At 41.9% G+C, this 14357-nt stretch overlaps 1 protein-coding gene across 1 annotated transcript in view; it reads right to left on the reverse strand.

Moving 5' to 3' along the window:
- LOC144755604 (acidic mammalian chitinase-like) overlaps positions 1-13841 on the reverse strand; it is a 70053-nt gene extending 56212 nt beyond the window's left edge. The window contains exons 1-2 of the mRNA XM_078644713.1: positions 13749-13841; positions 11206-11235 (exon numbers count right to left, since the gene is read on the reverse strand). Coding sequence (XP_078500839.1) covers positions 11206-11235; positions 13749-13773 — 55 coding nt within the window. The 5' untranslated portion in view covers positions 13774-13841. The remainder of the gene's footprint in view (positions 1-11205; positions 11236-13748) is intronic.
- Between the last annotated feature and the right edge of the window lie 516 nt (positions 13842-14357).

Consider the following 14357-nt stretch of genomic DNA (forward strand, 5'->3'; position numbering starts at 1 on the left):
AAGTTGTGCCTTCTCCAGACACAGCTCCTACCACTTTACATTATATCACTTATGACATCACAAATCACATCTTTTGTGAGAATACAGTGAATAACAGAATGGCGAGTTAAAATGAATGTAGTGTGGCTACCAAGTTGAATACTCTGTGCATTGAGGTGCACGAGTCTTAGTAATTTGAAGGTGTTACTTAAATTAAAAATTAAAGGTATGTTTACAATGCAAAAATTTTGTGTAGTTTAATTATGGTTTGTAGAAAGAAACATGGCTAAAGAAAAAACAAAATTATATTAATTTAAAGGTGATGCATATTGTATACATGTACGGTATAACTTTAACTTTAAAATGTGAAATGTTTGTGTATTTTAAGTTTGGTTTGTATAGAAAGAATATCAATCACCACAAAACTTTCCATCCTCAACCAATGTAGAAAAAGCTATTGGTCTGGTATTTTTTATTGAGATTCATCAAACTGGGATAAAGTTATTAGCAACTAAAATTATGAGAAATTTCTATACCTGGGTATCCAAACTATAACTTCAGAGTGGCTACCATCCCTCTGTAATACATATTATGGCAGGAGCCACTCTGTAGGTATAAATAGGATTCCAAGAGAAAGGAATTCCTCAGATTTTTGCTGGCCAAAATGGCTGCCTTTTAATTGTGTAAAGGCAAAATATTGTTTATATTACACTTTAATCTGGGTCTTAAGAGGGAAATATAGTGTGGTACTATTCAATTTTTTATTTTGTACATCTTTAAGTTTCTTTTTACCACAATACTTCTCAGGAACTACCACATTACTATGTAAACTTATTTTAAAATAAATAAAGTAATAGAACTACTTTTCCCTACCTTTACAGACTTAGCTAAACTGCCTGATTCCTTCCTATGCAGTTGCAAGGTTTGTAGGGGTTTAGGGTTGAGAATTAATTAAGTAATAATTAATTAACAATTAATTATTTGTTATTTTTTTCAATTAATTATTAGTTTTGTAGATTGTGTAATACTTATATATTTTAGCTATAATTGGGTGCTGGCTGCTGGGATTGTAGGGGTAAAGATTGGGAAGTAAATTAAGTAATAATTAAATAAATAAGTGAATCAAATAATTTTGTGACACTCATACATTATTATTAAAATTATTTTGAAATGCTAAATACTTCTCATTAAAATAGTAAATAATCATATATTAATCGATAACTAATTATTTTATTGATTGTTAATTATGTAAATTGTTTCAATGTTTTTTAGTTTTCTAATAAATATGTTAATGTCTATGTTAAGAGTTTAATATTTTGTTCTAAATTGATAGGGTTATGCCAATAATGTGTTTAAATTAAGTCCTTTCCTACTGTTGCTTAGACTGGAGTGGGAATAGTAAACGTAACCCCTCAAATGTCCAGCATTTTCCCTACTCTTGTGCTGTTTGGAGTGGGAAAAGAAACTTTAACCCCTCCAAAGTCCAACACTTTTCATACTATTACCCTGACTGGAAAGGGAATGGTAAAAGGTACCCCTCCAAAATCTAATGCCTCTCTACTGTTGCTTAGACTGAAGTGGAAATAATAAATATGAGCCATGCGATGTCCAACTTTCTCTACTGTTGCATAGACTGGAGTGGGAATAGTAAATCCTACCCCCTCTGAAGTCCAGAACTTTACCTACTGTTCTGCGGACTGGAGTGGGAATAGTAAAGCTAATCCCTCCAAAATCAAAAGCTTTCCCTAATGCTGCTTAGACTGGAGTTGGAGTATAACTCTAATTCCTCCAAAGTCCAACACTTTCCATGATCATGCACTGTTTGGAGTTGAATATTAAATTGAACTCCTCCAAAATCCAACTGTGCCAATACTGTTGCTCTGACTGGATTAAGAATAATAAATGTAACCCCTCCCTGTGAAGATACCCTTCAGGGGGTGATTTGGGCACTTTACAAGACTTTAATAAATAAAGTCTAACACATTCCTGACAGTTACTTAGACTGGAGTGGGAATAATAAACCTAACCACTCCGAAGTCCAACATTTTCCCTACTGTTGAACAGTTTGGAGTTAGAATAGTAAAGCTCTCCCATCCAAAGTCCAACACTTTCCCCCCTATGACATGACACGCCACTCTATGACATGCTACTCCACTCTGTGACACGCCACTCCAGTCTACGACATGCCACTCCTCTCTAAGCCACTCCATTCTACCCCACTTTATGACACTCTACTCCACTCTATGCGACTTTACAACACTCTACTCTATCCCAGTCCACTCTACACCACTCCACACCTTTCCGCTGTACGCTATGAGACTGTAAGCCATGACACTCTACACCACAGCACTCTACATAACAACACGGTATGACACAACATTCTCTGACACCACTCTGCGCCATTCCACTCTATGCTATTCCACCATATGCACTTCACTCTATGCCCCTCCCCTGTAAGGCACTGTACGACACTCCACTCTATAACATCACCTTCCACTCTACTCTACAACACGCCACTCCACTCCTCTGTACTCAACAACACACCACTCGACTCTACGCCCCTCCACTCTATGGTATTTCACTGTATGGCACTCCACTCTATGTCACTCTACCTTAGGCCACTCTATGCTCCACACTATTACACTCTACACCACTCCACTCTATGCCACTCCACTCTATGGCACACCACTCTACGACACGCCACAACACTTTGTACCACTCCACTGTATGCCACTCTGCTCTATGCTATTCCACTCTACACCACTCCACGAGTGACTGTATTTCATGACACTCTATGCCATGATACTGTATGCCACTCCACTCTATTTCACAGTACAACACTCTACTCCTGTACATGCCACTGTGCAACACTCTACTCCACTCTATTTAACTCCTTCTATTCCACTCCACCTCATTTCATTCCACTCTACTCTAGGACACACTACCCCACTATACTCCACTCTATGCCACTCAACTCTACGACACTCTATCCCACTCCACTGTACCATACTCTACCACACTCTATTCTTCACCACTCCACTCTTCAACACTCTACTACACTCTATACCATTTCTTTCTACTCTGTTCTAAAACACTTTCCGACACTTTAAGACACACCACTCCACTCCACGACACTCCACTACACTCTATGACCACGTTACTCCACTCTGTGCTATGCCATTCCACTCCACTCAACTGTACGACATGCCACTCCACTCTATGATTCTTTACTCCACTCAACACTACACCACTCCACTCCACTACTCTACTGTATGACAGTTTACCCCACGCTATGCCACCATAGTACCACATTCCACACTACGCCACTTCACTCTACTGTACTCTATTCCACCCTATACAACTCCACTCTACAACACTCTTCTACACTCTATGCCACTGTACAACACTCTACTCTACTCTGTGCCCTTACACTCCACTCTACAACATTCTACTCCACTCCATGCTACTTTAAGACAATCTACAACATTCTTCTCCACTACACTCTATGCCAATCTACGACACTCTACTCCACTGTAACACATTCTACGCAACTCCCTCTGTGCCATTCCACCCCACTTTATTACACTCTACTGTATGACACACTACTCCAGCCTACTCCACTACTCCACTCTATGCCACTCCAATCTCTGCCACTCTATGCCACTCGAGTGTATGATGCCCTATGCCACTCCACTCTATAACACTCCACAACACTCTGCTCTACGCCACTCTACAACACTCTACTCCACTGTATGCCACAAGGCTCAATGTCACTTTGCAACACTGAGACATGCCACTCCACTCCATTGTATGGCACGTCACTCCAATTTATTACACTTTACTCGACTTTATGTATGCTGCCACTCCACTATGCTCCACTGCACACCAATCTACTCTATGACACACCACTCCACTCTATGCCACTTTACTCTACTCTAAGCTGCCCCACTCTACAACACTTTACAATACTCTATTACACTATTACTCTATGCCCCCCTCCCTGGTACATTGTATGACAATCTACAACACGTCATTCCACTCCTCTCTAAGACACGCCACTCCACTCTAAGATACAGCACTGAAATTAAATTAAATTAAAAGAGGGTTTTTATAGAGCGCGTGTATGCCGTGGCATCTTAGCACTTAACTATCAAAAATACAGAGTAAGGAGAAATGCAGCTGGTTATGTACAGCTAAAACAGCCAGGTTTTGAGGTCCCTCCTAAACTGAAGTAGATTATTTTGGGTTCTAAGATGCAGAGGCATAGAGTTCCATAGGTTACTCTAGGACACTCTCCTCCATTCTACTCTATGGCACTCTACTTGATGATAGTCCACTCTACATCACTCAACACCACTGTATGATACTGCACTGTACTCTATGCCCTCTACTCCACTGTATGATGCTCCACTGTTCTCTATGGCACGCCATTTCATTCTACACCACTCCACTCTAGAAGATTGTACTCCACTGTATGCCCCTGCACTCTATGCCACTCTACGTCACTCCACTGCACTGTATGACACTTGACTGTACTCTTTGACACACGACTTCACTGTATGCCGCTACACTCTAGAAGTCTCGACTAGACTGTATGCCCCTCTACTCTATGCCACCCTACTCCACTCTACCACACTCCATTGTAAGACATGCCACTATACAATGCTCCATTCTATGACACCACACTGTATGACATTCTAATCTACTGTACTGAACAACACTCTAATCTATTACACTCCACTCGACTCAGTGCCAATACACTGTACTCTACAACACCGCCACTCCACATTACAACTTTGTGCTCCACTCTATGCTCCACTGTATGCCCCTCCACCCTGCGCCACTCTACTGCACACTATGATTTGCTGACACTTCACTCTGACACACCACTCTACGAGACTCCACTGTACGACACTACACTACTCTCCTCCATTCTACTTTACAACACTCCACTCTTTGCCACTCCACTATACAAGATTTTACTCCACTCTATGCCACTTTACGACACACTTCTTGATGACACTCCACACGATGACTGACACTCCACTTAAAAGGCACTCCAATCAACAACACTCAACTGTACGATTTGAAACACATATTAAAAAAAATATAAAACAATAATTGAAATTCAATGAAAAAAATAAAGGTTTAAGTTTAGTTATCATTATGAACACATTTATTCTTCCCATACAAAACCAACCTAAACTGCACAAAGCATACAAATTCTACAGTTATAACTTGTGCCCCATTCGAAACGTTCTATAACTTGTGCGCCTCCATATATAGTGTTGTGACGGTGGCTACTGACCACCCTTTCTTTTTTTGTGGATGCCGCGATCCAAGATTTTTAAATTACAGTTTTATTTAGGCCCTGGGGGAGGAGGGCATCCTCAGGGACCCCAACACAGGGCCTAGGGGGACAGGGTAGCCCTCCTCTGCCTCATTTCTTGTTTTAAATTTAACTTCAGGACAGGTACTAAGTCCCCCTGTCTTGTAATGGCTTCCGGCAACAATATTCTTTATGTTGCAGTCAGCCAAACAGAGCGCAAATATCCCTCTTGAGCATGTCCACCTTGAGAGTGAATAGACCCAAGGGAAAAAAATCCCCCTGGGCCAATCAGACACTCTGTTTTTTAAAACTGGGTTAGAGGGAGTCTCGTGAGAGTCTTTCAAACCAAACCAGCAAGATATACAAATATTATCAAATATTATTAACGGATTTACACTAAATCACAAAAAAGCACACTTTCTGTCCAAGGTCGACCTTCCTGCCAAATGTTATGTAATTCTGTTCCGCAGTTTTAGCAGTTGTGCTACCTAACAAAGTCCATGGAAAATGCATGGGAAAATGTGTCTTTGGGACTGCCCTTTTTTCTCAGGCCCAACTTGACAGATGCAGCTAAAGTGGATGAACTGTTTTTTTATAGTTTTGTGAAGATTCATCAAACAGCGCCAAAGTCGTTAGCAAACCAAAAACGCTCTTCCTATGGAAAAGCAGACATAACTATAACTACCCATTGATGACTGCTAGTTGGTAATATTTATTTGTGTGTGTGTGTGCGCGTGTGTGCATGCGTGTATATATCTTTATATTGAGGTGAGCAAAGTCAGAGTGTCGCTGGTGCTGCAGGATGCTCTATACAGGAGCTGCTCTCCACCTAAACTTGGGAACTAATCGGAGTTCTCTATTTCTTTTTTCCATAATTTATTCAGTACTCTAAGCCTGCAAGGGTTTTGTTTTGACTTATACTGGGTGCTCCCTTGTGTCTGGACCAAGCTAAACCTCTCTGAAGAGCTGTAATGACAGTGAAACATGTGTCAGGGGTTGCTTTTACTCATTTCATGTTGGCTTGGATAGTATGTTACCAATCTAAAGTTGTAATTCTGTGCCTGGAGTGATAAATGGCTTTTGTCATTTGACAGTTCAGCATGGAAGGGCACTGAGCTAATCCTATGCTTAAATACTTTGCTGTAGAAATGGCAAAATACTTTGTCCCTTTCTATCTCAGTATGGATGGCACTGTGCTAATCCTATGCTTAAAAGCTTTGATAGAAAAGCAGCTATTTGAGGTGAGCAAATTCTGTGTCGCTGGTGTTGCAGGGTTCTCTATAAAGGAACTACTCGCCACCTAAACTTGGGAACTACCCAGAGTTCTCTCCTTCTTTTTTGTATATATATATATATATATATATATATATATATGATATATATATATCATTACAAACAAGGAGAGCCCAATGTGGAAGAGCCGCACAACAGGTAAGTAAAGCTTCAGTTTCTTTAATGGAGGTTTTGCAGAGTACAGGAAAAACACTCGAGCTGCTCAAATTCACCTTTCTGTCCGACGCGTTTCATGCTGATGGCAGCATTTCATCAGGGACTCAGGATTTGCAGGAAGCTGCCGGCGCACACTTTTAAACACCTGATAGAAGTTCAAGTACGCCTCAATAGGCGTCGCCACTCTTGGGGCATTCTGGTACTTGTGGTGTTCATATATTTCCCAAGTGGGCCGAGTGCCGTGCTTTCTTCAAATTTGCATATTGTTACCCCAGTGGGTTGCGGCTAAAGTCTCTTCCTGATACTTGCACATTTTAAACCTCCAAACACCGCTCCTGTTTCCTATCACGGCTCCGTGGTATGTGGAGTCGCAGGTCCGTGTGTCAACAGAAGGGCTCCTCCGCGACCTAGGCCTGGCCGCTTAATATCATTACAAACAAGGAGAGCCCAATGTGGAAGAGCCGCACAACAGGTAAGTAAAGCTTCAGTTTCTTTAATGGAGGTTTTGCAGAGTACAGGAAAAACACTCGAGCTGCTCAAATTCACCTTTCTGTCCGACGCGTTTCATGCTGATGGCAGCATTTCATCAGGGACTCAGGATTTGCAGGAAGCTGCCGACGCTCACTTTTAAACACCTGATAGAAGTTCAAGTACGCCTCAATGGGCGTCGCCACTCTCGGGGCATTCTGGTACTTGTGGTGTTCATATATTTCCCAAGTGGGCCGAGTGCCGTGCTTCTTCAAATTTGCATATTGTTACCCCAGTGGGTTGCGGCTAAAGTCTCTTCCTGATACTTGCACATTTTAAACCTCCAAACACCGCTCCTGTTTCCTATCACGGCTCCGTGGTATGTGGAGCCGCAGGTCCGTGTGTCAACAGAAGGGCTCCTCCGCGACCTAGGCCTGGCCGCTTAATATCATTACAAACAAGGAGAGCCCAATGTGGAAGAGCCGCACAACAGGTAAGTAAAGCTTCAGTTTCTTTAATGGAGGTTTTGCAGAGTACAGCTTCCTGCAAATCCTGAGTCCCTGATGAAATGCTGCCATCAGCATGAAACGCGTCGGACAGAAAGGTGAATTTGAGCAGCTCGAGTGTTTTTCCTGTACTCTGTACTCTGCACTACACTCACTGCTATTCCAGTCTACACCACTCCACTCTACGCTACTCCACTTAAAGTCACTCCATTGTACGGCACTCCACTCTACGCCACTAAACTCTATGCTATTCCACTCTACACTATTACACTGGAAGCCACTTGAATCTACCCCACTACACTCTAAAACCCTTCACTCTATTCTATGCCAATCTACACCACTACACTGCCCACCACTTCAAGCTACTGCACTTTATGCTATTCCACTATACACTACTTCACTCTATCACACTTCACTCTACCCCACTCTAATATATGCCTCTGCCCTCTACACTACTCCACTCCAAGCTATTCCAGTATGTACAAATCCACTCTATGTCACTTCACTGTACACCACTACACTCACCTTTATTCCAGTCTACACCACTCCACTCTACCCTACTCCACTGTATGTCACGCCATTGCACTCTACGCCAATATACTCTATGATATTCCACTCTACACTATTACACTGTAAGCCACGTGAATCTACCGCACTACACTCTAAAACACTCCACTCTATGCCACTCCAATCTACACCACTACACTATCCACCACTTCACGCCACTGCACTCCATGCTAATCCACTGTACACTACTTCACTCTATCACACTTCACTCTACGCTACTCCACTATACACCACTCCGCTGTATGCTAATTCCACTCAACCCAACTCCGTTAGTGGCATAGAGTGGAGTGCCACTCTATACTGCTCCAGTCTAAGCCACTCTACTATACGCCACTACACTGTATCTCACTCCACTCAATGCCACTCCACTCTACGTCACTCCACTCTACACCACTCTACTATAGGCTATTCCACTCTATGCCACTCCACTCTAGTCCGCTCCAATCTAAACTACTCCACTATACGCCACTACACTGTACCTCACTCCACGCCACTCCATTCTATGCCACTCTACTGTACGCTATTCCACTCTAAGCCACTCCACTCTACATCACTCCAGTCTATACCATTTTCCTGTACACCACTGTACTGGATACCGATCTAGTCTATGCTACTACGTTGTATGTCACTACACTCAATACCATGCTACGCTACTCCACTGTACTCACCTCCAGTCTACCCCACTCCAATCTACTCTATCCCACTCCATTCTAGGCCACTCCACTGTACGCTAATCTACTCTATGGTCTTTTACTATACACCACTCCACACTATGCAACTGCATTATATGTTATTCCACTCTATGCCACTCCAATCTACACCACTTCAGTCTGCACCACTCCTTTGTACATCACACCACTCCACGCTACACTACGCTATTCCACTGAACGCAACTCTACTCCACACCACTCCACTGTATGCTATTCCACTGTACACCAGTACACTCTATGCACTCCATTCTATGCCACTAAACTGTACACTACAACTATATGCCTCTGCACTCTACCCCACTCCACTCTACCCTACTCCACGCTATGCTAATTCGCTACACGAAATGCCCACTCTGTGGCACTCCAGTCTATGACACTCTGCTGTATGCCACATATATTTAAGTGTTAGAAATATTTACATTTTTAATTTGTGTTTAAATATAATGAAATAGCTTTTAATACTTGAAGAAAAAAAACAGAATTAAAATTAATTAAATAAATACGTTTTAATAACTCTTACTGAATAATCATTAAATAGGAGAAATGTTAGAATTATAGTGAGGGTGGGTTTTTTATAATTATATTAAAGAACAATTGTAAATATAGTTAATATTTTACTCATTTTATTCATTTAATTATTTATTGAAGATTTAATTTGACGCATTATTGTGCTGTAACGTTTTTTTCTTTTCAGCTGCAGGTTACATTTTGTTTTACATTAAAATATGTTTAATATTTTGCATCATAATTATTATATTGTAATATGTTTCCCTATACTTTACCTACCATAGGGAGATCTACCCACCTGGTGGCAGAGATCTCCGCTTTCATCTGAAAAGTTGCTAGCAGTAACTCTACAACTGTAATCCTGTTTTGGCAGTGCCACCCTCCCCTTTTGTCTGGAGCTAGTAGCACATTTATATTCGGAAACGGTGAACAGCAAACATTTTGAAGATTCTTCTAGGTGCAGTTGTAAGTGTACACAAAAGTAAATGATGAGACACTCATTTTCAACTGCAGAGTTTCTTATTAAGAGCAGAAAGGGCTTTTAGCAATTTTTGGAGCACCAATCTTATCAGTTTTGTTGGCGACTCTACTGTAACCTTTCTGGAGTTTATATTTTCCAAACCTCTCAATCATCACTACATTAAAATCAGGCCAGGCAACACGACATAGTCCAAGGTCAACCCTTCCCGCACAAAAATCAGTAGCGATGCCTGGCCTGGTGTTAATATGCTACAGCTGAGGTCGGACGTAGTCCCAGAATTCCGTTCGATGACTAGTGCTGTTTGTGATGAAGACATGCTGGATGCGATTCGAAAACTTTATTTTAGCAGATGTAGTACACTATTGCAAAGTTCTTACAATTTTGTCACAGATGCCTGAGGGTGCTTCTTAGCTACCTGGGTTAGCCACTCTTATAGACCACCTCAGATGATACAGTGTATTGGTCACACTGGCAGAAGCTTCAGTTTACTTTTCTTTGCTGTGTTATACCCTCTCCCTTGCTGTCTCTCCTCTTCTCTTTCTCTCCCTTGCCGTCTCTCCACTTCTCTTTCTGGGGACCAAAGATGGATATAATATCCCTTACGCAGCGTCTATCAGCCAGATGTAATAAACAATCATTGGCATAGTCAATAAGTCTGGCTATTTCCTAAGTGACAATGCTTCCTCATTAAAGAGCCATTCCTCTTGTTTTTATAGGTGTAGGGTAACAGGAAAAGTAGAAAAAAACCAAGGAAGTGTGAAAAAACACACAAATGAAGGGCAAAGGGAGGCTTGATATTACTAGAAGGCGCAAAAGTGGACTCTTCCCCTGGATGGACTAGACAGGAGAAGCAAATGTGATCATTACTGAAAATGAAACTTGTTCCGATGGGCGTGGGGTTCTACCCCCCAAACGTACATAGAAGACCAATCCAAAAGAAGGGAATGCTACCACATTTTTTAAAAGATACAATCCAATCTTACAACCATTTCATAGGTCGTCAGACTGGACAATAGTGAGGAAATAAGTCAAATGGAAACTACTCAGTCACACACTCACCCACCATCTCTGTGCACAACCCCTGCCACAGATGTTAGGACGTCCACCCTCCAATGCACATAAAGACACATATATCAGTACTTTCGCAACACATACAAACATAAGCCAACATGCCGTATAGTGAGGTTGGAAAAATAAAATATAACTCACCCAGCTGCACGTGCAGCAATAAGGCCAGACCTGCAAAAAGACATAGATCAAAGAAAATCAAAGTTCTGTTGTCAAGCCTGCACATCTGGCTACATTCATGAGGCATATTGCATGTTATTGTATTTTAGCATTATTTAATGCCGCTTTCTTGCTCCTTACCTGATCACAAACAGTTCTCAACAGGGTGAGATAAAATAAGCCAATTTAATGTATGTTAAATTCCGCTAAAGATAAAATACACTAGACATTGTAGGATGAACTGTCTCCTTGAGTATGGGGGACTGATGACTGGCACTTATGCTAATCACGAATGGTTGACAACTTGGCAATCGTGAACATTGGAGGTCTGTGGACAGGATAAAGGACTGATATTATGTTTCATTTCAAGCCCTCGAAGGATGAGAGGATAGGAATTGGGTTTCCTTTAAACCCGTCAGAATGCTAAAAAGTTGATAATTGGTGCAGCATTGTGTTTGGAACGTCGCTGTGCCTCGGCATTCATTGGCCGGACACTGGTGCATCGTGGGCTCGGAGGACGCTACAAGCTGCTTTGCAACTCTGGTGCCAGAGGATTCTGATTGTGGGCTATGTTTGACCTAGAGAGAGAACGGTAGCCCCTGGGGCTAATGTCTCATTGCAGGGAAAGAGGTTTAATATTAAAACATTGTTGGAGATGTGGGTGTGACTGTATACATCATCTGACACTTGAGTATGGGGCACAACCAGATGAAGTGACTCCCTCTTGTCACTTCCTGGCAGAAGTGGTGACGGTACAGCGTTTGGAAGTGGTGCGCTTTCGGGTATTCCCAAAAGACAGGTGGTTCACCCCCATGACAGTGCTGGTTGGGAGAGTTTTGCTAAGCCAGGGTACCAAGGTGTGAAGCACCATTTACTTTCAGAGTTGGAGTCTATTCTGTGGGCCTGGAGTACATTTGATTGGTAGAGAGTATGACACTCCCTTGGATATAATACCCAATTTTCCAGCGATTGCTGTATTTTTTTGTGCAGAGATGTTTTGGGGAGGCAGAGGATTATGCTTTGCAGGTATCCACAAGGAATGAGTATAGTGTTCGCTTTCTGGGGGTGATCACTATCAACAGACTGGTTAAAAGGGGCTGAATGACCAAGCCAGTGTTTGTGGTGGTTCCCATTAATAACAGTTTGCCTTTGACAGGTAGAAGGAGACGAGGAGTGGTGCTCTGGATGAAGCTGATCACCAGATGCTCTCACCATCCTGTTTCAAAGGTGATCTAGGGTCAGCCTCAAGGCATTTTTATCTGAAGCTTTGTGTGGTGGCATACTCTGGCTTTGGAGGAGTTTGGAGTGATTCTGGAGTTTAGTTTGCACTTGAACTGTAGCAGTTCTGCTTGATTTGAGGGAGCCAGACCTAGGGACAGATAAACAGTTTCAGTTGCCACTGAAAAATAAAGCATTCCAGCGATTTTCCAGGTAGAGTACATTTGAAACCGCGCCATAAGCACCTCACCCTGACAACAACTGTCAGATTTTGAATCCTTCATAGTTGAACACAAAAGTATTCTATTCCATCTTTTCTAGTACAGCATATAAGTATTCTATTTGAAGTATTTTAATGCAGTAGAAATACTCTACAAACATACACTCTCAGCACCATACTCTCCAGTTGGGGAATGATCGTGCCATATGACGATCAATGAAGTAGAATGCGATATAGAATTCAACAATATATTTACAGAAGTGGACATGCCTGAAGGGGTATCAGGAATACCCCAGATCGGCCAGAATTTTAAAAGGCTGATGTGACGGGGCTCTTCCTGCTGAGAGTCACAATGCTTAAGCCAGCTGATCTTTCAACTTATGAATTCACCATAGCATAGTTTCCTTTATTGTCACAGCCATGATTTTAGACATCCAAGAACAGTGATGTAATGCAAAAGGATGGGGTCCAACTTCAGAATGTGATCAGGGGCCCAAGACTCAAGGATGGGCGCCACCTGCACTACAGCGGCTGCTGGGACCTACATTACACCTGTATCCGTGACCCAACACAATTGTACATGTTCCACAGCAGTGTTAATTTCTGTTGGCCTATTGCAGGACTAATGCCTTTCATCCATGGTCCTTTTTCTGGCAGATCACCTTCCACAGGTCTTGTTACACTCACTTACTGTGGCACTTTCCCTAAACTCCAGTGTTACTATCTTGATATCCCTTCACCTGTAGCCTGGTTACAAGTGGGGCATGGTAGATACTAGATTCTCTGAAAGTGGTGGGCTGGGGCTCTACAGAAGCCTTAGCCTAAAGCAGGCAAAGGAAGGATGCTTGGAAATTAGCGCCAATATTCTATACTTTTCATTGAATTGAGATCATACAGCTTAGAAGACCAGCATTCAAGATGCAACAATGAAAAAATGAATTTCACAACTCTACATTTCCTACTGAAATCAACATACATTTTAGCGACTGGAAATCTAGACTTTTAGGGACTCAGGTGAATTAGTGGTTACCTTCATGGATCAATGTAGTGGACAGCAGAAGAATGCTCAGCATTTTCTGATACTCACCAGCCCACAGCAGCATCTTGTCCATCTCTCACCAGGATAGCCTCAGTCTCTGCACTCGGTCTGAAGACGGTGCTCACTTATATAATGGTGGCAGCTGGTTTATCAGTATGGGATCCACACAGCTGCCCAGGACATGCCTGCCAAACCACACAAAGAGAGGGCAAAAACACCAATCTCTCTACCATGACTTGTTTCTGAGATCTTTCCTCCACTCATTGCCAGCAAAGAGAGGTGTGTGCTACAAAGTCAGGAGCACATATTGCATGTCCTCTATCAAATTATTTGGCAGCAGCATGAGCTATTCATTAAATGCCCTTTCTCAAGGGTGTTACAGGAGTAAGCTGGAAAATGTTAGGCAACTAGTGTGTACAGTGTATAGACAGAGGGTCTGAACTGGACAGATCGGTATGCCACCTAAATATAGATTAGAAACATAATCGTGCTACCATAATATCATAGGAAATATTTTGAGGGCTAAACTATTGAAAAGATAAGAATATATAGGTAAGTTTAGGTTTACTTTACTTAACCTCACATATGTTTAACATGACAATATTATATATCTTCAAGGAATGTAGATGAGTACTTATTAAGAGTAAATCTATACAT

This window comes from Lissotriton helveticus, chromosome 5_1 (genome assembly GCF_964261635.1).
Source record: "Lissotriton helveticus chromosome 5_1, aLisHel1.1, whole genome shotgun sequence".
Lineage (NCBI taxonomy): Eukaryota > Metazoa > Chordata > Amphibia > Caudata > Salamandridae > Lissotriton > Lissotriton helveticus.